Below are 27,179 nucleotides of genomic sequence, written 5' to 3' on the forward strand. Positions count from 1 at the left end.
TCACTCCGGAGGCCCCCGGGTCTGGGTCAGGATTCTCTGCTCAAGTATGGCATACCGCTGGAGGAGGGCCTCGTAGACCTGGAGGGGTGGAAAGAGCAGTTTAGGATGGCGAAGGGAAGGTGCTCTTACATCTCTTTGCAACTTGCAATTTAAAAAATTCTACATCCCATGTATTTGCAATTTAAAGTTTTTGCTGGGCAGAAAAAAGGAAGTGTCAATTCACAAAAGAAGAAATGCCAGTAGTTCTCAAACCTATAGTTTAAGATCTTTAAAAAAGGCAAATTATGACAAGAAACCAGTTTTTGTTATCAAATCTACAAAATTTTTAAAAATTCTGATGAAGGTACCTGGAAATGGTTGTTTCATTGCACAGTTGGTAGCAGTTGGTGGTGCAATCCTTTTGTAAATCAATTCAACTTTATATTTGTATTAAGGGGCTTGAAAATGCCCATGGCTTTTGACCTAGTTATTCTACTTCTGCAAAGCTCTCCTAAGGAAGTAATCCTAAGTGTAGGGTGCTAGGCCCACCAAAGGTCCTCTTAGACACCACTAAATGTTCAGACTCATAAGACTACCATGGGCCACACCTTGGCCTTAAAAAGGATACACTGGAGAATCATGCGTGTTGGCACAGTGGCTGCAGGAGACCATGAACGGTTTGCACAGGTGTCCAGGAAAGGGTATCTCTGCCTCCCTTCCTCCTTCCCTCCTTGCCCGCCAGGTTACAGCTCAGGTGCAAGGAGATGAAATCCACATCTTACAGGTGCAAGAACCACCCTGGCTTTGAAACCTCACTCCCCACAGGAGTATCCCTTGTTAACAACTCCATAGACAAGAGCCATGCCCGTGAGAAGTCACTGCACTCAGGGAGCCCTGAGTATGACTTCCCCTTAGGTATTTATGTTTTCCCATTTCAGATGCAGTTTCCTAATTCAGGGCCATTTTGACATAGCAATGTTGCCTAGTAACACTGTTGACATTCCACTTTTATTGCAGAGCTAGAACATTAACCAAAAGTCAAATTCTCATGCAGAATAGGGAAAGGTTTTGTTAACCCTTTACCCACATAATGTTAATTATAATAATTGAAAAACTAGAAGCAACTGCTCTAAGACATGGAAAATGCTCGAGAAAATATGGTTCATCAGCCAGATAGAATATTATGCAGTCATTAAAAATAACATGTATGTTCCATGCAAATTGCATGATTAGTGTCTTAGTCCATTCTGGGTGCTATAACAAAAACACCATAGATTGAGTAGCTTATAAACAACAGAAACTTGTTTATCACAGTTTTGAAGGCTGGGAAGTCCAAGTTCAAAATGCCAGTAGATTCTGTCTGGTGAGAGCCTGATTCCTAGACAGTCATCTTCTTGTGTCCTCACATGGGGGAAAGGGCCAGAGATCTCTCTGGGGTCTCTTTTGTAATGACACTAATCCCATCCTGAGTGCTCCAGCCTCATGACCTAATCACATTCATAAATTCCCACCTCCTCATACCATCACTTTGGGGGTAAAGATTTCAATTCATGAATTTTTAAAATTAGTTAAAAAAAAAACAACACAGTGGAGGCTAACACAACATTGTAAAGCAACCATACTCCAATAAAAATTAATTAAAATAAATGAATTTTGGAGAAGCCCAAACAGTCTGTAGCAATTAGGAATTTATCTTTTTTATGTGCCGTTATCTCCCATTATATCCCAAACATACAAGAGATGGTGTGTTTGGATTCCTAGAGCTTAGCACAGTGCTAGGCACACAGTAAGAACTTCATAAATAGCTGTTAAATAAATGACTATGTGCAAACCAAAAAAAAAAAAGTATGTATACCTTTAAGAATATAAATTCTTAGCATAGTAAAAGTCGGTAGTAAAGAAATGTTTAAAAAATAGTAATAATATAACATGTAAAATATGTCAAACATGAAGAATATTTATGACAATGTAAACACAAATAATATAATAAATTGTATACTGTGAAAAAGAAAAGAATATAAATACTTACTCTGTAATGTAGAATATTTAAAGCAGGCTATAAAATTATATATACAGTGTGCTGTGTAATAAGATAAAACCAAAACCAAAAAACCAACAAGGGAAAAAGGACCAGAAAGAAACACAATCCCACGTTTTTCCTCTTCATTCTTTTTGTTTAACGCTGTTTTCATCTGTAGCTCTGTAAGCCTTGCACTTTAGGTCAGCGCATGTGGTCTTACACACAAGGCTGGCCAAGGGACCCAGATTTCCTTGGGACTCACATATACCACCAGGAGGTCATGCCAATCCCATTCCTTCTTTTTTTTTTTTTTTTTTGCGGTACACGGGCCTCTCAGTGCTGTGGCCTCTCCCGTTGCGGAGCACAGGCTCCGGACGCACAGGCTCAGCGGCCATGGCTCACGGGCCGAGCCGCTCCGCGGCATGTGGGATCTTCCCAGACTGGGGCATGAACCCGTGTCTCCTGCATCGGCAGGCAGACTCTCAACCACTGCGCCATCAGGGAAGCCCCCATTTCTTCTTAATTTGGTTTAATTGGCTCCAAAGTCAAGGCCTTTAGTAACTGATTACGCAACTAGGGCCTACTCTTGGTGCAGTTGGAGCAGCTCTGCCTGTGAACTCAGACATAAGAGGGCTGTGATATCCTCTCCAAGGAGGAAATTGTAACATTCAGTAGCGCCTACAGGGAAAACACTGTTACTGTTTTGAGTTTCCACTTGAGCACACAGAGGTGCCACAGGAAACAAACAGAGGATGTTGGCCTGCTCTCAAGGTATTTACAATCCAGTCCTCAAATAGGTCACTTATGCCAACAATCACAGACTGTCACTTCTTGCCACCTGGTGTTGAGAAGGATTCCGAGGTTACACTTGGGTTTAATGGTAAAGAGTTCCACGAGCTATTAGTGACTGGTCATGGGCAAGCCAGGGAGAGTGGCGGTACACACAGAGCATCTGCCGCCTGTAACGAGGCAGCTGCAGCTGTTTGTTGCCCTGCAGCTTACCCTCACTACCTTCTTCCTTGCTGGCCTCCTTCTAGAGAGGATGAAAGAGCCAGACTCCACTTCAGCCTTTCTAACAACCAAGGTTGACAGTATAACCAAGTGGTAGTCTCTTGGGGGAGTTGAGGGAAACAGACCAGTATGTGTCTCCCTGAAAAGCAAGAGTGTGTGAGGAGAGACTCCTTGCCTAATGCCACGCTCTGATTTCTGCCTGTGAATACAGGTGAGGGGGAACATGATGTTAGGAGAAGCTGCATACATCCTGTGGTCCTGTGGAGCATACCTAGTACAGCACTATCCAATATGGTAGCTGCAAGCCACACGCGGTCCTGAGCACTTGAAATGTGACGGGCGCTATCAGGAGGAAATGCACACCAGATTTCAAATCTCAGCCAAAACAAAAAAAGAAGTAAACTATCACATTAGCAACTTTTCTTACTGATCACATGTTGAACTGACAATATTTTGGACATATTGGGTTAAATACAATACATTAAAATTAGCCACTTATTTATTTTTACTTCTTTTTTCAACAATGAGACTACTAGAAAATTTAAATGACGTATGTGGCTCTTATGATGTTCTCACTGTCCACTGCTGATCTGGAGAACTTCAGAAAACCTCACCCGTAGCCCCGACACTGCTGAACCACTGAACCAACACGGCAACACCGTCAGACTTCCGGTTGTATAGTAAAGCCATGATAGGGACTTCCCTGGTGGTCCAATGGTTAAGACTTCGAGCTTCCACTGCAGGGGTCGCAGGTTCAATCCCTGGTTGGGGAGCTAATTAAGATCCCGCATGCTGCGAGGCGTGGCCAAAAAAATAAATAAAGCCATGATAGGCAAGGATTCTCTTTAACCCTCACAATTAGCAGGTTAAAAGTAGGCCAGACAGATGTCCCCACTTCCCAGATGAAGAAACAGAGGTTCAGAGATGAGGAGTGCCGCTCAAGGTCATGTGAAGGTCACATGGAGAGGGAGAGGCACGATAAGAATCAGAACCCAAAGGCCCTTTATCTCAAGGTAGGATCTTTCTACTTCATTGAACTCCCTCTTAAACAGAAGGGCACACAACAGAAAGTAATAGAAGCCTGGGCAGACCCATGTGTGTGGGTTATCTAGTCACCTGGATAGCATGAGCTTCTGCTTCCAAGATAAGCTGTGAGACAATTCTCCAGGGTGTTTCTATATGTCTTGTGACAGCTTTTGTTCCAGACTATCTTTTCAAGGGTGTTTGTATAGCAAACAGCCTTGGAAGATAGGGAGAGGGAAAATTTGTTTGCTGACCAGGATGATAAAGATGTCTCCTTTGGACAGGTTTGCTCGCAGCTCCTTTATAATGCGCAGGGTCCCTCATTTGTGACACAGACACAGGGTGTGCACAGTATCCACCTGGGTCCACTCCACGCCGCCCGATGGCACTTCAGGGCCAAGGAAAACTGAGGCAAACGTGAAGCTTATGCTGCCTGCTGTACTGTGAGTAATAAAGTCCTCTGTCTGTGTCACCCCCTGCTCCTGGACTGCAAGAACCTTGTGCAAACAGGAAGGGTGGTGAAATGGATGCTACGGCATACCACCCGGATTGCCCTGCAGGAACAGAGAACTTATTCTCTCAGCCCTCAGCTGGCAGCCTCCTTTGTGGATTGCTTTGGCTATAGAGAGCTGCCTTACCCCATCCTGGGGTGGCCTGCAGGCAATAACTGATTGACAAGGGGTATAAAGGCCCGTCCCCCTCAACACAACTGGGTAAAACTCCAGAGTCGTCCCAGCTTCAGAACTTCCTGCAGGACTGACTGAGGGCTCCACTGAGATCGCACTGCAGCTCACTTCCTGCCTCTGCCCAGCCCTGCCTCTTCCTTTTTCCTTCAACAGACGCAGATCCCAAGAGTGCCCCCTAATAAACCTCCTGTATCCTAATCAACAACTCAGGGTCTGCTTTCCAGGGAACCCAACCTGTAACAAGTGGGGTCTGCCTTCCCTCTGACTGAGTGAACACACAGTTTTCTTGGATCCAGATTTCAGATCTGAATGGTAGAAACCCAGCACGTCTTATGCTTAAGTGACAGAGTCTTTCAGTGGCCTCTGTAACCCTGTGAATTAGAAGGGCGCACCCCAAGGCATCTGAGCAAGGAAGATATGCCCAGTGAGCCATCTGATCCCTGGGGCTCTAAGATCAGCCGTATCTCTGAATCTCAGAGACAACCTGTCTTCTTTTGCTCTGTTTCCCTGACAATTAAAAAAAAAAGTAGATTTCCCCTTTAGTTGAGCGCATCAGCTATAATGTAGGTGATAAAGAAAAACTTACCTTTTGGAAAAAAGAACGTAGTTGATTTTCACGATGCAAATGCCACGAATGAACTCTGATGGTCTCTTACCTGAGACGCTCCTGGGGTTGGGGCAGCAGCTAATCTGGGATTTGGGGCTAACTTCACAACCTCTGAAAAGGGCACATCTGTTCCAGCTGCAAGGCCTACAAGGGAAAGCTCATTTCACGTCAGTGCCTGTTGCAAATGAAGGTGTTACCCGGAAACAGCATTTTATCTCTGGAGTGATAAAATGTTCTAAAACTGGATTATGGTGATGGTTGTACAACTCAGTAAAGTTAACTGAAAATCACTGAATTGTATGCTTAAGTATGGGTGATTTTTATGTTATATAAATTGGGCCTCCATAAAACCATCTTTAAAAAAAGAGAGAAAGAGAAGAAAAGTTTCAAGTGCAGGCCTCTTCTCAGCAGGGCTTTCTTTGTCTGAAGCGCATGTGGGGAGGCAGCTAACCTCTGACCTCTGACAGAGGGGAGGGCCCGCCTGCCTCTCCTCCCTCACGTGGCTCCACTCTCCGAGTCGATCACTGCATTCCAGCCACCCCAACTGCTCTCAATTCCTTCTGCTCAGAGCCTTTTCACTGTGTGGAATGTTCTTCTCTCTTCTCAGAAAAGCTGCCGCTACGAACACCCCTTCCAGCTCTCAGCACCATCCGCTTTCCTCAGGGCACATCTCACTACTTCTGCCACAGATTTGTTTAAGGTCCCTCCCTTCTCGAGCCGGAAGCTCTCAGAGGCCAGGACTGGGTCTCCACTGGAGCCCTGGTGCCTGGTACACTGCCCGCATACAGGAGGCACTCCATAAATGCCCACCAAGCAAAAGAGTGGCAGGGCTGGAAAAGAGAGAAGGTTGCCATAGGTGGGCAGGAAACAGTAAGGGATTTCCGGGCAATTTAAGGAGCAGTATCAGACTGAAGGGAAACTCAAGACCACCGAGAGGGGAGGAGGGCCCACTGAAGATGTGAGGCCCAGTTTTCTCTCTGAAGGATGCTGGAATATCCCAGCCCACAGTGGGGTGGGGTAGCCACCACAGAGACTACTTGAAAGACTCTTGTCCCCCTCCACTCACTCACAGACTGGCTTTCATCCCTGAACCCAGCTGGAGAGAATGGATGTCCACATGAAGTGGGAATTGGTGTGCTGGGACCTAGCTCAGGTTTTAGTCCTGGAGGGCAGAGCAGGGCAGTACCCCCAGGTAATGTCTGACAACTAAATAGGCATGGAAAAGGAAAAATAAGAGAGAAACACAGTGCCACACAGCGGCGGAGGCCCCGAAGGGTAGTTCCTTTTCTGCTTCGGCAAAAGGAGGCGTATAAAGTAAACCCCAGACTCCTCACGGGCAACGCTGAAGGCTGGAAGCTTATGGAATGGTGTTTTCAAAGTTCTGAGGAAAATATTTTAGAGTCCTTTGTCCAGCCAAGGTAGCGTTCTTTGGGAGGGTGAAACCAAGCCCTTGCTGGACATGCAAGCCCTCAGAAAATTATCACCTACTGAATTTCCTCTTAATTATGTATTCTGGCTGTATATTCCAACAACACCAGCATAGAAATGAAGGAAGAAGAAACTGCAGAGAGTCAGAAAAAAAAGACAAACATACGTAAGTGCAAATAAAAGCCAACATGTTGTAAAGTTTGATTAAAAACATAACAGCCTAGAAATAAACTGCCCGTTCCCTGGTGGCCTAGTGGTTAGGACTCCATGCTTTCACTGCTGTGGCCTGGGTTCAATCCCTGGTCGGAGAACTGAGATCCCACAAGCCGTAAGAAAAAAAGAGAAAGAAAGGAAAGAAAAGAAAAGGAAGGAAGGAAGGAAGGAAGGAAGGAAGGAAAGAAAGAAAGAAAGAAAGAAAGAAAGAAAGAAAGAAAGAAAGAAAGAAAGAAAGAAAGAAAGAAAAAGAAAGAAAGAAAGAAAGAAAGAAAGAAAGAAAGAAAAAGAAAGAAAGAAAGAAAGAAAGAAAGAAAGAAAGAAAGAAAAAGAAAGAAAGAAAAATTGCCCAATGATCTTGATACAGGCACAAGGTGGGGCAAGGTGGATAGGGTGGAGAGGGAGGGGAATGAAAGAGTAAGAGTTTAATTATTAAGAGAAGTCTATGGTCCCTGATTAATTCTCAATGTTGAAAGAAAACATACAAGTTTAAATAGGTGTGTTAAAAAGTTAAGGATAAATGTGTGAAGAATGCAACCGCTAGAGGGAAAGGACAACGCCCTTGAGTTACATGGGTGGCCAGAGGAGTGGCCTGAGCAGGCAGAGGACAGGGCAAGTCGACCACATGGGTGGAAGAATGCCCTCGTGGGCCTGTGTTGCTCCCGCAGTTTCAGGGAGGCCTCCATCAGAGCCTTGGTTCCCCACTGCCCCCAAGGAGCTGTCCAGGGTCCTGGACTGCTTGGCTCGGAAGCCTCCACCTTTGTCTCAACTTCTGCTCTTGTTGAAAAGATGGCTCTGGACTTTATCTACCCCTTCCTGCCCACCAGCTGTCCAGACCCATGCCCAAGTGCCCTCAACCAATGTCCCTGGGCTGAGTCTGACTCTGACCAGGCCTCATTTGGTTAGGACCCTGCCTCTCTTTCCCAGTTTAAGTAAAGCACAGAGGAACAGAGGGTTTGGGTTGGTTCCCCCCTGCTGGGAGGGGAGAAAAGTGAATCTAAAGACCCCAAGCCTCCCATGTCCCTAAAGACTGGGAACATCCCAATCTCCCCTTTCCACTGTCCTCAGCCCAGCCAGTGCCCCCACCGCTTCCAGAGGCATCTGGCGCCATCCACTGACCTACCATGGAAAGCTCGGTAAGCAGAGCCCACACAGGCTGAGTTGGCTGTGTCTATGACATACACTGGGGTGCCAAACACATCTGCCAGCACCTGGAAAGGACAGAAGTTCTTCCTGTGGTGAGTCATTCCTCAGAGGGAGCATGAACACAGACATGCATTTTCTGGGCTCTCTTTTCTAATACGTCTTCTGATACCTTCCATTCCACCTCTACTGCCTTAAAGGAAGTACACTTGGCTATGCCACCCTGGTGATAATAGGGTCAGGGTGACCTGGGAGAAGTCTCTAGTGAAGGGCCACAGCTCTCTGGGTTGTCCCCGCATTGTTTAACCGTTTTATCGAAGACGAGGAGAAGATTTAGAAAGTATGCTTAGCAACAAACAATCAAGGCGGAGATGGCTAGGTCTCAGACTGATATTAACAAGGCCAAACAAACCCACACTAACAAATGCAGGTCTTACAGGAATAAAGATAAAGTTTTCCACGTAGGTCCCCAAAATAAATTGCATAAATTTAGAATAGAGGATGTGTACTAAGGGGAGCTCACATGGAAAAGACTTGGGGGAATTAGTTAACCAGAGATATTGTTGATGCCCCATCTCGATCCCCTTACTGGACCGGTGTGCACCCTCACCCAGATGCTGTTGAGTATTGGCTGCTAATGGCTCACAGCTGCCCCTCCTCAAAAGAATTGCTCTTTACTGAACAGAGGCTGCCTCTCACAGGAGGTTATTCGTATCTCTTCCCACGACAGCCAGTTGGCCCTCTTACCCCAAGGTGGAAGCAAGTCTGCGGCATAGTTCATGGACCATATCTCCCCGTGGGATGGAGCTGAAGCTGACTCCAACCAAAACCACATCCTTGCCTATCCTTCTTCCCCTGCCCTACCTGGATCCCTCACTCCCTCTCTCCTGGGAGCACTCTCCCAACAAATCACTCATAGAATAATTTCCATTGCAGGCTCTGCTTCTAGAGAATCTTACCTAAGACAAGTATACTATTGTACAAGTCAACAGTCAATTCAGTTACTCCAACAGCTAAGGCAGCCTCGGGCTATACCCTAAAATTCTCAGTGTCCCAATAAGACACTAACAGCTCCATGATTTGGGGCTAACAGCTTGATTGTCAGATATCTGCAGGTTGATTCTACTTTGGGTCATATATGTCTAGCATAATGAAGGACCAGAAAGACAGTGACAAATTCTGGCAACTGTATTATAAGAGGAATGGCTGGGAAAATCAGAGATGTTTAAATTGGAAGGGGGAAACCTTGAGGAAGACAAGAACATTGGCATTAGATGTCAGAAGGTTTGCCATGAAGGACAGGCCCTTTCTGTGTGACTACAGAGGCCAGTGCTGGTATCAGAGAGTGGAGTTGTACAGGGCAGTGGTTTTCACTTGAGCGTAAGATAGAATCTGCTTGCCACGTGCGCTGTAAAGAGCTGGCTTCCTGGGAAAGAATGAGCTGTAAGCTCCCCATCCCTGCAGGAGCGGGAACAGAGGCAGTGTTACTGCTGAGTGTCTGGCTCTTAGAAGTATTAGACGTGGAAGAGGCCCTAGCTCAGGGCTTGCTACCGGCACTTACCTGCAAGATGTCTCTGTTGTGAGATGCTCCTCCGGTGGCCAAAATCTTTGTCTTAGGCACTGTAAGGAAAAAGAAAACAAAAAAACGGCTGTGACAATTCCCCCAAGACAGAAAAGGCTGCTTTCCAGAGTTCTTCTACCACAAAGAGCTAGTGTCAGGCCAATGCCTCTTGCTGACCACACAGGACTGCGTGGGAGATCTAAAGCTGGTTCTGTCCACGCATGTCCAACATGAAATTTGCTCGTGAGGCTGCTTCCTCATCCACCTCTTGGGGATGCAACTGCAGAGGGTACACAGGACAGTTCTATTTCTTAACCAGAGTGCTCTGTGAAACGTATTTGATTTATTAATATGTTTCACAATTAGCTGTATGAAGCATATATTCTACTGTATGCTTTTTTTTTTTTTTTTTTGCGGTACGCGGGCCTCTCACTGTTGTGGCCTCTCCCGTTGCGGAGCACAGGCTCCGGACACGCAGGCTCAGCGGCCATGGCTCACGGGCCCAGCCGCTCCGCGGCATGTGGGATCTTCCCGGACGGGGGCGGTGGGGGGGGGCACGAACCCACGTCCCCTGCATCGGCAGGCGGACTCTCAACCACTGCACCACCAGGGAAGTCCCCCAGGTACTCTCTTAATGGCTGAGGGTGAAGATGGGGGAGGCTGAGAGGTGGCAGCAGAGCCTCATAACATTTGTTTTTAAATACCTGCATAATAAATGAATACCTCTTCATTGTAAAAGAGTCCTGTGACACAGGAATATAGGGATCTAAGCGCTATAGATTACAGAGCGCTCTGTTTTTCTGCCCTGCCCCCGGCTTCTGCATCACCCCTTACACGGTCCATGGGGAGAGGTCGGGGCGAGGAGAACTAGCTCTGCCTTTGGGACGCCCCTCCCACACCGACACCACCTAATGCTTGGCCGGTTTTTCTGTGCTGGGAAAGTTTATGTGCCTCTGCAGGATCACTGTGCCATCTATCTTGTACTGCAGGTACAGCAAGTTAGCGCTTAAGGGCTCATCTCATTCTAGGACTTAATTTATTTATACTTCTTTGCATTTACAACTTTTTTTTTTGGCCACGTGGCATGCGGGATCCCCAATTGACCAGGGATCGAACATGTGCCCCCTATAGTGGAAGCAAAGAGTCTTAACCACTGGACTGCCAGGGAAGTCCCTGCATTTACAACTTTTTGATAGCATTAAATAAAAATATGTTTTTGTTTGTTTATTCAGCATTCTCTCCTGGTCACAGCACAGGGGATGTTCTTTCTTGACCATCTCCATTTTAACCCAAAGTGGAACTATGTGTCTTTTACTAGACTGTGGTTTATTATTTTTTATTGTGAAAAATATGCATACAGGACTTCCCTGTTGGTGCAGTGGTTGAGAGTCCACTTGCCAATGCAGGGGACGCGGGTTCAAGCCCTGGTCCAGGAAGATCCCACATGCTGCGGAGCAACTAAGCCCGTGGGCCACAACTACTAAGCCTGCATGCTAATGCCTGTGAGCCACAACTACTGAAGCCCATGTGCCTAGAGCCCGTGCTCTGCAACAAAAGAAGCCACTGCAATGAGAAGCCCGTGCACGGCAACGAAGAGTAACCCCCGCTCGCCGCCAACTAGAGAAAGCCTGCACGCAGCAACAAAGACCAAACGCAGACAAAAATTAATTAATTAATTAATTATTTTAAAAAAGAGAGAGTACCTGGGCCGGGAAAAGGGGAAGGAATGTCAGCGGCTAAGGAGACAATCCAGGACATGGGAAGATGTTCCAGTGTGATTCCATGTTGGAAAATCAAAACACGCTTCATTCACGACTGCAAGAAAAGTCAGCTGGGCATGATGTAAAGCACCATGAAGACTTTGACACACTTTTAGGTTTATATGTCCTCTTTTTTAAAAATTTATTTATTTATTTATTTATTTTTGCGGTACGTGGGCCTCTCACCGTTGTGGCCTCTCCTGTTGCGGAGCACAGGCTCTGGACGTGCAGGCTCAACGGCCATGGTTCAGGGCCTAGGCGCTCTGCAGCATGTGGGATCCTCCCGGATCGGGGCACGAACCCATGTCCCCTGCATCGGCAGGCGGACTCTCAACCACTGCTCCACCAGGGAAGCCCTATATGTCCTCTTTGTAGGTACAAAGGGAATAGGGCCCTGGCTTTATAAAAAATAAACTCATAATGGAGACTGGAAAAAAACAGTCCTAGATGGCAGGAGGGGTTGGGGTGAGGGGATGGGATTATAGGTAGTTTTCTTTCCTTTATTTTCCAAACTTGCTATTATAAGGTTTTTCTGCTCTTATAAGTCAACCTAAACAAAATGAAATATACATCGAAATATAAGCTGAAAAGGGACGATGGCTTTAGCCCCGCCCAGCTGGGTGCATATGTTTCACAGCGTCCAAACATCAAGAAAGTGATCCTTCCTTAAAGAAAGCAGAGGTAACCCCGTGGTTCAGAACCCAGAGTCTGAAACCAGACTGGCTTGGTTCAGAAGCTCTGGGCAGGTGATGTAACACTCTGAGTCTTGATCTCCTACTTTGTGAAGCAGGAGTAATACTGGTACCCACCCTAGAGACACTGTTGTCAAAAAACATAATGTGGGGCTTCCCTGGTGGCGCAGTGGTTGGGCGTCCGCCTGCCGATGCAGGGGACGCGGGTTCGTGCCCCGGTCCGGGAGGATCCCACGTGCCGCGGAGCGGCTGGGCCCGTGAGCCATGGCCGCTGAGCCTGCGCGTCCGGGGCCTGTGCTCCGCAACGGGAGAGGCCGCAACGGTGAGAGGCCCGTGTACCGCAAAAAAAAAAAAAAAACATAATGTGCTTAGGAACCAGGCTGGGCACACAGTACATGCTCAATAAATGTTGGCAGCTATTATTATCATGATCATCAGTTTTACTTCAAATGTCTTTTTATTCTTCTTGGATGTTATTAAAACGAGATTATGACAGTTCAGGAATGAAACTCTAGGGAATTCCCCGGCTGTCCAGTGGTAAGGACTCCACGCTTTCACTGACAGGACCCAGGGTTCAATCCCTGGTCGGGGAACTAAGATCCCGTGATCCCAGACTTCCCTGGTGGCACAGTGGTTAAGAATCCGCCTGCCAATGCAGGGGACACGGATTCGAACCCTGGTCCAGGAAGATCCCACATGCCGCGGAGCAACTAAGCCTGTGAGCCACAACTACTGAGCCTGCTCTCTAGAGGCCACGAGCCACAACTACTGAGCCCACGTGCCACAACTACTGAAGACCGTGCACCTAGAGCCCGTGCTCTGCAATGAGAAGCCACCGCAATGAGAAGCCTGTGCACTGCAACGAAGAGTAGCCCCCGCTCACCACAACTAGAGAAAGCCAGCGCGTAGCAATGAAGACCCAACACAGCTAAAAATAAATAAATAAATTTATTTTTTTAAAAAAGATCCCACGATGCCACAAGCCATGCAGCCACTGGGAGCACGATGCCTACAGTTCGTGCAGCCCTTTTGCCCTTTTAGGTTCAAGCGCATTCGTGCATGTGATCTTGTTTGAGAGGAACCCAGCAGAGCTGGCAGGACAGGTTTGATTCGGCCCTTAAGCTTGCTAAGAGGATAAGTAACCTTATGCTGTTTTGCACAAGAATCGCTTCAGAGGCACACTAGCTCCCTGGAGCCCAGGAGGGCCCCTCCGCCCTCACTGCCTCTCCCCTCACACTGGGCTGGTGGAGACAGCCCCCCAGCCGCCCAAAGTGCCCCCTCCTGATGACCGGAAAACCCTTCGTGCCAGTCATTCACGCCCACCTCAGCACCACCTCTGCCCTGCTCACCTGGGCTCACTTCTCAGGGACCCTGGAAGCCTTTGGAGACCTTGCGGGAATTTCTTTTTACACTCTGGGTGGGGGGATGGAGAGGAGTGGGACTGTTTATAAAGTTCATTCAATTTAAAAAATTCTGTTGAACTAAAACATACATCCTAACAAATGTACATACATACCATAAGCTGACAGCTTGACACATTTTCACAACTAAACACACCTGTGTAACCTAAGAAACAGCGTCTCACCAGCACCCCAGAGGCCCTCCATGCTCCCCAACAGGTAAACTACTAACGATCCAGACTTCCAACGACAGCAGATGGTTTTGTCTGCTTTGGAATCTGACGTCCACGGAACCTGCCACGCGTACTTTTGGGTTTGGCTTCTTCTGCTCAGCGTTTTCATGTGTGAGATTCATCCATTCTGTTGCGCGTGGCTAAGGCCGGTTCATTTTCATTTCTGTGTAGGATCAAGTCGCCTGAACACCCCGCAAGGCATCTATCTCACCATCGATGGGCACTGCGTTGTTTCCAGCATGGCATGCTAAGCACAGGGCCACCAGCAGTGTACTCCTGCACGTCTTTAGTGAACACATGTCCACATCTCTGTCTCGCATCCACCGGGAAGTGAAGCTGCTGGGTGGACGTTTATGCAGCTTTAGTAGATGCTGCCTAACAGGTTTTCAAAAAGGTTTACCTAGTGCTTATTTTTGAAGTATCCTTTTACTTATTTGGTTCAAAGGCATAAAACATATACTACATAGGATTGTCCATAAAAATATCATGAGGAGGCCTTCAAGCTAAGAGGATTCAGGGGTTTTCTACCTTCTCTTGACCACGGCTGGCCCAGAGGGACAATACATCTTGGAAACCTGGACTCCCTGGTCGGCGGGTCCAACCTCCTTCAGACGCCCCCCCTGCCCCCTGCCAGACCACTGCAGCGCCATCAAAAAGGGGAACTCGCTGACCTCCTAAAGCTGCCCACACTCCATAGCTCAAGTTCTTAGAAGTCCCTTCCTTCCCCATGGGCCTCCCCTGGCCCTGGTTCTGCCCTCTCCATTGCAGGTCTCTCAGTTCTGACAGTGGTTCTACATCCCCTCTCTTCCCTGTTCAAGCTGAAATGTCCAGAGCTGTGCCCCACAGGCACATGGGGCCTGCCCAGGCTAGAAGGTGAAGGTCCAGTGATGGCCCCAGCCCAGACCTTTCCCACCTGCGTTGCCCGTGTCCTCAGGATCCAGAGCTTAGGACATTTAGTCTGCAGGTTGGAGCGTAGGGTTACAGAAAGATCTCCCAAGTCCTATAGCTCCTGGACAAGGAGGTGAGGCTCCTGGGGACGCAGCAGAGATGCAGGAACAACCTGCCCCCTAGCCTATGCCTGTCCACAGTGCCAGTCGATCGCTTTCTCACCCCACCACCAGGAGCCAGGCTCCACGTCCCTCCTGCATAAACAGGGCCCTTGTAATGAAGCCTTAACAGACAGTGTCCACTAGGCCTGGCCTGAAGCCCAGGAAGGGCCTCAAGCACCTCAGGGTAGGAGCAGAACCCTTAGCGCCCACCCCAGCACACAGCCCGCCAGCAGCTCACTTACTGACTCGATAGCCCAGGCCCTCGGCATGGATCTTCTTGGCCATGAACTGTCCTTCGATCAGTGCTCGAATCTCCACGTCCCAGGGGAATGCTGAGACCTGATTCCAGGAGAAAGTGGGCAGAGTGAAGAACTCTCATTGTCCACTCACTGTGTGTGTGTGTGTGTGTCTGTGTGTATGTGTGTGGTGCGTATGTATGTGGTGTATGCGTGTGTGTGGTGTCTTTTTAACAGTAGCCCAGATTCAGAGCTCATGACTCAGGCCTCCACTGGAGCTCACCCATAGTTGTGCTCTTGAGCCACTAACTTGTTTGTCACACACTCGCACGCACACACACGTGCTCACGGCCTCACGCGTGTATCACTCTGGGGAGTCAGAGGATGGGAGAGCTCAGTTTCAGGCTGCCGAGGGTTCCAGTTCTGCCTCTGCCATTCAGCTCTATGACCTTGAATAAGTTAATGTAAATCTTATTGAGCCTCACTTTCTTTCTTTTTTTTTTTAACACCTTTATTGGACTATAATTGTTTACAGTGGTGTGTTAGTTTCTGCTTTATAACAAAGCGAATCAGCTATACATATACATATATCCCCATACCTCTTCCCTCTTGAGTCTCTCATTTTGTTAACAGAACTGAGGTAATGGGAGCACCTATGTTTCAGGGTTGTTAAAAAGCAGACAGCAGAGCCTGGTCAATGTAGCTGATGCTCATGAAGGGAGAGCTTGTGCTGAGAACCCACCACTGTGGCGCGCCCTTTGCCCTTCCAGCTAAAACTGAATGGCACCAACTCCAGCCTCAACCTGCTCCCCGGCCCCTGAGACCAGTGACTGACGCCACCGCTCCCTCCCTCAGGAACTGCTCCAACCCAACTCACCTGCTTTCAGTTCCTAAACTTCTCCCTCTGCCAGGACTCCGCCCAAGCTTCCCATGTGGGATCCCTCTCATCCTTCAAGTCTGCACCTAAAGGCCACCTCCTCAGGGAGGCCCACCTGGTCACCCTATCCAAGGCAAGTGCCTGGCACATGCCCTGCTTTCCCGTACTTCGCTTTGTTCCTTCCCGTCTGAGCCACATCACACACCGTAATCATGTGTGTGTTCGTTCACCTGCTTACATCCTCCTAGACACTGGGCTCCGTGGAGCAGGGACCCTGTTTGTCTTGTTTGCACCAATCATACATATCTGTTGATTGAAGAAACGAATGAAGAAAACTCCCTTCTTGATAAACCCAGACAGATTTACACAAAAGAGAACAGGCATGTCTTCTTTCTACGAGCAACAGAAACCAAACTGACCCCCACCAGAAGACTGAGATGAACTCCCTATACTTTAGACAAAGCTTTCCATCTACAATACAATACGTAATACCATCATCGGCATATAATCCAACACCAACTCTGTTACACTGATTAGACAGAGTGACTTACTGAAATTCCCCAGACACCTTTTAGGGTCAGAAAAGTCTCTGAGGTCCAATCCAAAATGTGGTGATGACTCTGGTAACCATCTCACAGAAAAGTCAATTCCAAGCAGCAAGTATCAACCAAATCCCTCCTGGGAAAGGTTGCGTGGTGGAGGGCAAATAAAATAGCGGCTTTAGGGCCAGAAAGGACTGGGTTTGACCACCTCCACCACCCAGGCCCTGGTGCCTTGGGTGAGATATTCAGTTTCTCCATCTGTAAAGGGGATGAAGATACCTAATTCACAGAGTTGCTCTGAGAGGTAAATGAGGAAGATAAAGAAACCCACATACATAGTGCCTGGAACTAAACTGTGCTCAATAAACGTCAGCAAATGTTAGTGTCTCCTGTGCCAGAGGCTCTTTCAATCAGGAGGAAATTCATCCTCTGGAGATGGGAGGTGTAGGATAAGGTTCGCCAAGGAAACAGGCTCCAAGATGCTTAATGACAGTCAGTGGGAGCACACGTCAGCTCAGGGAGAACACTTAGGTGTTCCACACTCCTCTTTGTGAGAAAGTACAGCGTCTGTCTTATATCTTGCTGATGCCCCAGCAATTAGAGTGCACCCTAGCACATCAAAAGTATTGTTTTATTATGACAAACCCACAGTCAACATAATACTCAACAGTGAAAAGGTGAAAGCCTTCCCACTAAATTCAGGAACAATATAAGGATGCCCACTCTCACTACTTCTATTCAACATAGTATTGGAAGTCCTAGCCACAGCAATCAGACAAGAAAAAGAAACAAAACTGGAGGGAAGAGGTAAAACTGTCACTATTTGCAGATGACATGATAATTTATATAGAGAACCCTAAAGTCTCCACACAAAAACTATTAGAACTATGGGCTTCCCTGGTGGCACAGTGGTTGAGAGTCTGCCTGCCGATGCAGGCGACACTGGTTCGTGCCCCGGTCTGGGAAGATCCCACATGCCGCGGAGCAGCTGGGCCCGTGAGCTGTGGCCGCCGAGCCTGCGCGTCCGGAGCCTGTGCTCCGCGACGGGAGAGGCCACAACAGTGAGAGGCCCGTGTACCGCAAAAAGAAAGCAAAAAAAACAAAACAAAAAAACTATTAGAACTAATAAATGAATTCAGCATGGTAGCAGGATACAAGTTTGTTTGTTTTTTGGGGTTTTTTTTTTGGCAGCACACAGGATCTTCATTGCTGCGTGCAGGATCTTTAGTTGCGGCATGTGGAATCTAGTTCCCTGACCAGGGATCAAACCTGGGCCCCCTGCATTGGGAGCGAGGAGTCTTAGCCACTGGACCACCAGGAAAGTCCCAGGATACAAGATTAATACATAGAAATCTGCTACACTAATAATGAAATATCAGAAAGAGAAAGTAAACAAACAATCCCATTTAAAATGGCATAGAAAATAGAACCTAGGAATAAATTTAACCAAGGAGCTTAAAGACCTATATGCTGAGAACTACAAAACATTACTAAAGGAAACCGAAGATGATTCAAAGAAATGGAAAGATATCCCATGCTTTTGGATTGGAAGAATAAATATTGTTGAAATGGCCATACTACCCAAAGCAATCTACAGATTTAATGCAATCCCTATCAAAATACCCATGACATCTTTTCACAAAACTAGAACAGTCTTAAAATTTATATGGAACCACAAAACACCCAAAATTGCCAAAGCAATTTTGAGGAAAAAGAACAAGGGTGGAAGCATAACGCTTCTGGACTTCAGACTATACTACAAAGCTACAGTAAAAGAGCATGGTATTGGCACAAAAACAGACATATAGATCAATGGAACAGAATAGCGAGCCCAGACATAAACCCACTCACCTACAGTAAATTAATCCATGACAAATGAGGCAAGAATATACAATGGAGAAAAGATAGTCTCTTCAACAAGTGGTGCTGGGAAAGCTAGACAGCCATATGTAAATCAATGAAGTTAGAATACTGCCTCACACCATACACAAAAATAAACTCCAAATGGCTTACAGACCTAAATATAAGACATGACACCATAAAACTCCCAGAAGAGAACATAGGCAAAATATTCTCTGACATAAATCATACCAATGTTTTCTCAGCTCGGTCTCCCAAAGCAAAAGAAATAAAAGCAAAAATAAACAAAGGGGATCTAATCAAACTTAAAAGCTTTTGCACAGCACAGAAAACCATCAACAAAATGAAAAGACAACCTGTGGACTGGGAGAAAATATTTACAGATGATGAGACTGACAAGAGGTTAATATCCAAGATATACAAACAGCTCATACAACTCAATATTGAAAAAACACCCAATCAAAAAATGTGTAGAAGACCTAAATAGGCATTTTCCCAAAGAGTACATACAAATGGCCAACAGACACATGAAAAGATGCTCAACATCACTAATTATCACAGGAGTCAGAATGGCCATCATCAAAAAGTCAACAAATAATAAATGCTAGAGAGGGTGTGGAGAAAAGGGAATCCTCCTACTGTTGCTGGGAATGTAAATTGGTGCAGCCACTATGAAGAACAGTATGGAGGGTCCTTAGAGCTACCATGTGATCCAGCAATCCCACTCCTGGGCATATATCAGGGAAAACTCTAATTGGAAAAAATACGTGAAGCCCCAACGTTCACAGCAGCATTATTTACAATAGCCAAGACATGGAAACAACCCAAGTGCCCATCAGCAGATGACTGGCTTAAGAAGATATTGTATATATACAACAGAATATATATTTTTAAAAATATCTTTTGGCCACGCCACACGGCATATGGGATCTTATTCCCCAACCAAGGATCGAACCCATGCACAACTGCGTTGGAAACCGAGAGTCTTAACCACTGGACCCAGGTAGGTCCCTATACAACGGAGTATTAGCCATAAAAAAGAATGAAATGTTGCCATTTGCAGCAACATGGATGGACCTAGAGAGTGGTATACTTAGTGAAGTAAGTCAGAGAAAGATAAATATCATATGATATCATTTATATGAGGAATCTAAAAATACAAATGAATCTATATACAAAACAGAAACAGACTTGCAGACATAGAAAACAAACTAATGGTTACTGGTGGGGGAGGGTGGTGGCAAATTAGGAGTATGGGATTAGATACAAACTACTTACTATACATAAAATAGATAAGCAACAAGGATTTACAGTTTAATTTACAGGGAATTATATTCAATATCTTGTAATAATTTATGATGGAATATAATCTGAAAAAAAACTGAATCATTTTGCTGTACACCTGAAGCTAACACGATATTGTAAATTCACAATATTTCAATTTAAAGAAAAAATTTTTAAATACTTGCTTTATCAATGGCTGAGTAAATGAATGAGGTCCCTAAAATTAGCATAATTTGATAGGCATTTGTTAAATAGTCAAAAATGGAGCCACTGTAGCTCCAATACTAATAACACACGTACCTCATGGTTTTCGGCACTAAACCTATGACGCCCAATAATTTCAGGGGTGATCTCCATTACATCAAAATAAAAACCTGAAACAAGACCAGGAAGAGATTAGTTGTCAGTGGTCAAAAACAAAAGATCAGCTTCTCAATAGCCTTAGAAAAAAGCAGGGTGAAATGACCCTATATCCCTGTTCCCCGGGACCCCCTATCCCCTGGAGACCTGTGAATATTCTCAGGTCCTTCTCTCCAGCAGGACGGAGGGCAAATGGAAAGGCCTAGGCTAGCTTTTCGTGGAGACAGCTCTTCCAGCTCTCATGTGGCCGCCCAGGCCAGGAGACAGCTAGCTGTCCAACTAACCCTAAAATACCAGCATGGGTTTGACCAAGGGAGGCACATCCCCTCCCTGTTCAAAAGGCCTGCCCCAATGCTGGGCACTTTTCCCAACAAGACCTCGTGTCTGGGGCAGAAAGCTGCATGTGGGCATGCACCAGGGCAGAGTGGGCACTGTGGCTGCCATCTCTGATGCTGGCACCAGGGGCTTCGAGGAGCACAGAAGATGCAGCTCTGGCCTGATCTGCCACTCCCCATCTCACTCAGATCATGGGGTCTCACACTAGTTTTAAGGCCCATGGAGCAGAAGTGCAGACAGTCAGGGCTCCCCTTGGCTTCTCCCTGGCCCTGCCCCTCCCCGCAGCAGCTGCTGCCCCTTCACAGACCCCGGCATCCCCAAACAGCCTACCCAGGTTTCCGCAGTTCCCCATCTCTGTGGACTGCAGCGCCTTAGAGAACTCGCTCCAGGAACTGGAAGCCAACTCATCGCGGATCTTCTCTCTCATGAGGGAGCCATTTTTAAAGCTGCAGAAGTGCACACAACCCTGAGGGAGGGACCTGGTGCTTGCTGACTGGACCCACGGGCTTTGGTGAAGAGTCCCAGGTAGAGGGGCTGCAGGTCAGGCTGGACCACAACCCCAGCCAGTGCACAGCAGGGATCTGAGGTTCCTCCTCAGGTATCAGACCCAGCGCATGTTCCTGGGAGTCACCAGGAAATGCACTTGTCGTGGGCTCTGTTTATAGGGGAGGTTGCCACAAAGGAGCCCCAGGGAGAGACACAGCTGTGGTTTCAGCACGTTGTACCACCTGGACAAGGGGCAGGGCTAGCCAGATTTACTAGACCTCCATATTCTCCAGTGGTTCTTGGAATTTCAAGGCCAAAAACTCTCCCTTAGTAGCTTCCAGCAGGTCCCCAAGTGCCTGTTTGGAGGGTGCAGAACAGACCCCTTCCATGAGAACCGTCAGGAAGCAGGATGTCCTTGCTACCATCGGTTGAAGGTCCACCATGTGCCAGACATAGCGTAACAACACTATGAAATAAACCTCTTATTCTCCGCATTTTATGAGCAAAGTGTGGCTCAGATATGCTACGGCGTCTGCCTCAGGCCACACAGGATACAGGTGTTGGGGGTGGGATCTGTATCTGGGTTTGGGAGAGACTTCCCCACCCAGCTCTGCTCTCAGCAAGACCCAGTGAGTCCCTGGGGTCTCAGCTGCCCCCAGAGCCTGCGCAGTGGAACGACCTGGGGGGCTCCACGTGGTGCCAGACCTGCCCGCACCTCCTCCGCCCCACCCGACCTACCACAGGAGCGCCATGTAGTGCTGGGGGTCAACCGGGTTGCAGAAGATGTGGCCTTCCAGGGTGGGCGTGGGCTCCTGGAGCCAGAGAAATAGGGTGTCGCTGGTGCCCAGGCTGACCTGCAGAGAGACGGGCAGAGGTGAAGCGGCACCGTCTCGCCAGCTCCACGCGCCCTGACCCCCATCGCTTCACTCCTCAGGCTGCTGACCTCGGATTAAACGCCACCTCCTCAGAGGAACCTCTGCTGACCCTCCCACACCAAAGTCCAAAGTCAGCTCCCCAGATTCAGGCTCCCATGGATCCTGCGGGCCGATTCTCTAGAACTTACTACAACTACCTCTAACTCGTGGTTCGGGTGACAACGGGTTTCCCACTAGAAGCAGAAGGGTCTGGGTTATGTCGTCATCGCCTAGGGAGCTCACAGTCCTCTAGCCCGAGGTCTGACCCTTCTGCCACTGTGCCCACCACGACCGGCCACTGTCAAGGCAGGCGGGGGGCCTGTCTGCTCAGCAAAGGCAACTGACCTTCTAAGAGAGGACCTGTGGGCAGGTCCTGGGGCCTGGGTCTCCCTATCCCCTCTCTCAGCTGCCTTTTGACCCTGGAAGCCCCTCTGATAGGCAGCAAAGATGCTGCTGAGACCCAGCACCCTCGTCCCCTGGGGCAGAAAGCTGACCCTGCCTGAGGGAGTGAGCGGTCACCTTACCGCAATGTCACCTTCCTCCAGCCTCATGCCTGCCAGCGACGCTGAGAACGGGAGGGGAGCCTGTGGTTAGCAGGAGGTCACATGAGAGCCACAAAGCAAACCAGTCACCCCCCCAGCCCGCCAGATGGGAGTGCAGCCCCCGTCTCCCACCCCAGTCCACAAGCTAAGGGAGACGCAGGAACAGGGTGAGGCAAGGGCTCAGGATGCCCCAAGGGCTACAGGGTGGAGTCTCTGTGGTCAGGGGCTCTGATTTGGACTCAGAAACCTCATCTAAAGGGGTCCAAACTCCCCACCCACTGTTAGGCACTCCCAGGAGTGCAGAGGGCCAAGGGGGCCAAGTCAAGACACCAGGATACACACGGCGGAGAAAGACAAAGGCGAGGCCGGAGTGAGAGGCTTTCCCCCACCTCAGTGGTATGGAAAGGGGCAAGGTAATGTTGACCGTCCCCTTTATGTGAGGCCCATGACCGTGATGTTTATCTGCCTTCCTCACTGATACACCCTGGAACTGAAAGAAGGCCTGCCATGTAGCAGCAGGCCTAAACGTTGAGCGAATGAAAGAATGAAGGATAAATGTGGGCAGGAACAGGTGTACTCAAACACTGCTGCTGAGTTATGATCAGCAGAGTGCCAGAGCCCTGGATTCAGGAATCCCACCTCTGAGAGCTTCTCCTATATGCCGCAGGGGTCCCCAACGCCCTACCGGTCCGCACAGCAGGAGGTGAGGGGCGGGCAGGTGAGCGAGTGGAGCTTCATCTGCCACTCCCCATCGCTCGCGTTACCGCCTGACCCATCCCCCCGCCACCCCGTCCATGCAAAAACTGTCTTCCATGAAACTGGTCCCCGGTGCCAAAAGGGTTGGGGACCGCTGCTATAGGGACAAGGGACAAGATAATGTTTGCATGGCCTAAACGGTAGAAGCCACGCCTACCTCCATCTCCCAGCTCCATCTAAGGGACATTGGCAAAGTAAATGCCAGGACAGTGGAAACCTAAACAACCACTAATGACGTTGCACAAAAATATTGCCTTGGTTGGTTAAAATAAACTGTTTATTTATGGGCAAAGGAAAAGAAGGTTGGAAGGACAGCCCTCAGAATTTTAACTGTGGGGCTTCCCTGGTGGCGCAGTGGTTGAGAGTCCGCCTGCCGATGCAGGGGACGCGGGTTTGTGCCCCGGTCCGGGAGGATCCCACATGCCGCGGAGCGGCTGGGCCCGTGAGCCATGGCCGCTGAGCCTGCGCGTCCTGAGCCTGTGCTCCACAACGGGGGAGGCCACGGCGGTGAGAGGCCCGCGTACCGCAAAAAAAAAAATTTTTTTTAACTGTGGTTATCTCTGGGTTAAGAGATTACGGATGAGTTTTTTTACATCCTTCCTTTGGTTTGTCGGTACTTAAAATTTTTTTCTGCAATGAAGAGGTATCCCTTGTGTATAAGAAAAAGCAGCATAGGACTAATGCATTACTTAAGGCAGCAGCAAAGTGAAGGTCAGGTTTAGGGAGGGAACGGCTGAGGGCTACCTGCCTGGTATCTCCAACATTCAGCCTGAAACCGCAGTCTAAGAGGACGGTTTAGGAAGCTGCTTCTTTGTTGTTCCCTCTGCAACATGCCCAGAAGCTCATGCTTCCGTGGTTCAAAAGCAGGCCCATTATTCTCCCTGACATTCTTCCAGTTGATAGAGTAGGTGTAAGAATATACATTTTTCTAACCAGACTCAGAAACTTAGGAAACAAACTTACGGTTACCAAAGGGGAAAGGTGGGGGCAGGGGGGAGGGAAATACTGGGAGGTTGGGATTAACATATACACACTAATATATATAAAACAATCAACAAGGACCCACTGTCTAGCACAGAGAACTCTACTCAGTACTCTGTAATAACCTATATGAGAAAACCATCTGGAAAAGAATAGATATATGTATAACTAAATCACTTCGCTGGACACACAACATTGTATAGCAACAATGCTCCAATATAAAAAAACAATGCATTTGTTTCTAACAAGACTTGACGAAGTTACTTTCATTTTGAAAGGCAAACAAACGTGGCCCACAAAGCATAGAATTGTCCTGAATCGGTGCTTGTGCACCATCTGTTACTTTCTGAGGGTGACTCGGCTTTTAGGGCAGAGAGGAACTGGGGCCTGGCATCCTCCAGGAGCCAGGGCACCAGAACATGCCCACCACAGGCCGGAGCTTCCTCTCAAATCAGGCGCCCAGGGGACAGAGCGACAGGCTTCAAGCCTTGCTCCTGCAGGAATTTGGCCACTGTCTACCAGCCTCTATCTCACCTCACCTGAGACCAGGAACATGAGGGTCCCTTCTCCAAAACCTGCTCTGAGTTTGGGTTTGTGCCTTGACGACAGGGCTCCGTGTGAAGTTCTACAGAATCTGTGCAGGGACGGGGAGGCCCTCGTCTGGCTCCTGGGGGTTCCCTGCAGATGCCAGAGTGGAGGTCACCCCAGAAGGGAGCGGGCACAGCCAGGACCCTGATGCAACCACAGGGGTGGCGGGGACATCCTCACTGTGCCCTCAGCTCCAAAGCAGACAGGCCTAAAGCAGACCTAGGAGCACCACGAGTGTTACTCATAGTGGTGGCAGAAACAGTAGTAACGGTGACTTAAATGTTTTTTCCCGGGCACAAAAATACACATAGATACTGCAGAAAATACGGCACATAAAATCATCATGATGATGAATGAATTTTAACAAGACCTTCAGCTCCATTTCCAGGCACACAGCTCCACTCCTAGACGCGTGTGCCTCTCTCTTTTTATTTTCGCTGTCCACATCCTCAATCTGTACAACCAGTAGGAGGTAAGTACAGGGAGGTTCACGGGTGTGGAAACCAGAGAAAGGGCTGAAGTCAGACCCCGGCCTCCACCAAACCCTTCCATATGTACCTGAGACTCACGTCCTTAGAGAAGGAATGGCTGCTTAGGATGGCAACTTGGGGTAGAGTTGCCAGATAAAATATAAGACGCTCAGTCACAGTTCAAGTTCAGAGAAACAATATTTGGGACACACTTATACTGAAAAATGATTTGTTATCTGAAATTCAAACATTGCCTGGGACATACTCATCCTACCTAATCATTTGTCCTTCCTCTGAATTCAAGTTTAACTGGGTGTCCTGTATTTGTATTTACTCTATCCAGCAACCCTGATTTGGTGGCCCATTAGGAAAAGGGCTGCAGAGGTGGGGTGAGGGGCAGCAGTCTGGTGGTACTCATTGTGACCACTTGGCCTTTCTTTAGAGACCTGTCAGCCCCTCCGGGAGGGGGGGCTCAGGAACCCCCAGAGGAGAAGAAAAGGGGGAAGAGGAGACAAGGGGCTTGGATGAAGTCGTACCTATAGGTCAAATGATGGGACAGAGACTCAAAGCTGGATCCCAGAGGAAGGGTTGGGGGAACTGAGATGTTTAGCTTGGAACAGAAAAGGCAGGTGAGCAAAATCCCACCCTTGGACGTGTTGAAACTGGAGGAGGTTTTGAACTGCTGCTAATTCTGAGGCTGAGGGTCTGGCACTCTAGCAGCAGCCACCAGGTACAGGCAGGCATGTAAATAGGCTGTATTTATTCTGTCCTTGAATTTGTCTTTTCTTCATTTTTCCTGTTTGTCTTTTCCCAAACTGATAATGTTGTAAATTATTTGTTTTAAATTAGAAATTTAATAAAAATTAATGGCTGTTGCTAAAAAAAAAAGACAAGAAAAGAAAAGGCAGGTGAGGGAGGGTGGGCACTGTCTTCCTCAATCGCTGATCAGGTTTCTTTCACCTGGAGGTGCAGCACTCAGTGGCTCTTGTGGGCAGAGTCAGAGCCAAGGTGGGGCAGGTACAGGCATGAGAGTTCAGACCAGCAGGCGGGCAGGCACCAAGGGAGGGAGGGCCCGCCCCGGCCAGGCTTCCCCAAGAAGCCCCAAGAAGCCGGCTGGCATTCTCCAGTGTCCCACAAGGACCAAGGCGGGCTACTGGGAGGGTGAAATCCCCTGAGGTACTCACCTGGGTTGTCCCCAGTGAAGGCCACCACTTTGCATCCTGGAGGGAACCCATAGCGCTGGACGAAGTAGGAAGAAATGGCCCCCTGAGGAGAGAAGGCAAGCATGCTCTGCTGAGGCAAACCCCACCTGCTCAGCACGACTGTCCACACCTCGGGCCACAGGAAGGCCACAGGCCTGGGTGGGGCCTACAGTGGCATCACACCTGGGACGTCCCTCCTGTTCACAGAACACCAGAGGAGCCCAGCACAGGGCCGCAACCACGCACGTGAGGTCATCCCACTGCCCTGAAGCCCACTTAATTTTGAGATTCAAGGCAACTAGAACAGACCAGTTCCCATTGTGGATGTAGCATTAAAAATAAAGAAATAACAGGAGGAAATCATTAAGCAAACTCATAGAAGTAGATAATGCCTTGCACACACGCTCTATCAGTCAGATTAAGAGTCATTGGACACGTTTGTGCAGAGGTCAACGTTCTAAAGAAAATAAAGCAAGGAAAGGCTTCCACCAGGAACCACAGCTCTCAGGGCCCCTCCAAGACCGCCTGTGGGATCAGAGGGCAGGGATAACTTCTGGACAGACCTACAGTCTTCAGAGGGCACGGTTAAGAAAAGAAAGCATTTTCCCCCCTTTCCCTGTCTTGGTTCCAAAAGTGTAAAAGAAATGATGGGATTTCCCGGTGTCTGGGAAGAACATTTTACTCCATCCAGCCAACTTTCGGATTTACATCAGAATAAAGCCATCTCCTGGGAGATAACTGTCTTGGCCTCTGTTGCCTCAGAAAACAGAGCCTGAGTCAGGGCTTGTGCAGGTGGCTTATTTGGGGAAGTAACCCCAGGAAATGAGAAGGGGACAGGGAAGAATGAAACAGGGAACGGGGGAAAGCCCACCCCAGGGTCCTCTGTGGAGCTGGTCATGGCTGTGAGCTGCGTCTGAGGAGCTGCATGAAATGCATGGGG

The 27,179-nt window shown here is 48.2% G+C and overlaps 1 protein-coding gene across 2 annotated transcripts in view; it reads right to left on the reverse strand.

Annotated features, from left to right (window-relative positions):
* The window catches only part of XYLB (xylulokinase), a 42,995-nt gene continuing 15,816 nt past the window's right edge, over positions 1-27,179 (reverse strand). The window contains exons 10-19 of one of the 2 annotated variants that reach the window (XM_065885082.1): positions 26,222-26,303; positions 22,225-22,265; positions 21,525-21,640; positions 20,631-20,746; positions 19,905-19,978; positions 15,048-15,144; positions 9,672-9,730; positions 8,091-8,178; positions 5,376-5,470; positions 1-78 (exon numbers count right to left, since the gene is read on the reverse strand). In XM_065885082.1, coding sequence (XP_065741154.1) covers positions 1-78; positions 5,376-5,470; positions 8,091-8,178; positions 9,672-9,730; positions 15,048-15,144; positions 19,905-19,978; positions 20,631-20,746; positions 21,525-21,640; positions 22,225-22,265; positions 26,222-26,303 — 846 coding nt within the window. Of the gene's footprint in view, positions 79-5,375; positions 5,471-5,621; positions 6,157-8,090; positions 8,179-9,671; positions 9,731-15,047; positions 15,145-19,904; positions 19,979-20,630; positions 20,747-21,524; positions 21,641-22,224; positions 22,266-26,221; positions 26,304-27,179 lie in introns of those variants that run through there. The other variant, XM_065885081.1, reaches the window with a different exon arrangement.

Source organism: Phocoena phocoena, chromosome 10, assembly GCF_963924675.1.
Source record: "Phocoena phocoena chromosome 10, mPhoPho1.1, whole genome shotgun sequence".
Classification (NCBI taxonomy): Eukaryota; Metazoa; Chordata; class Mammalia; order Artiodactyla; family Phocoenidae; genus Phocoena; species Phocoena phocoena.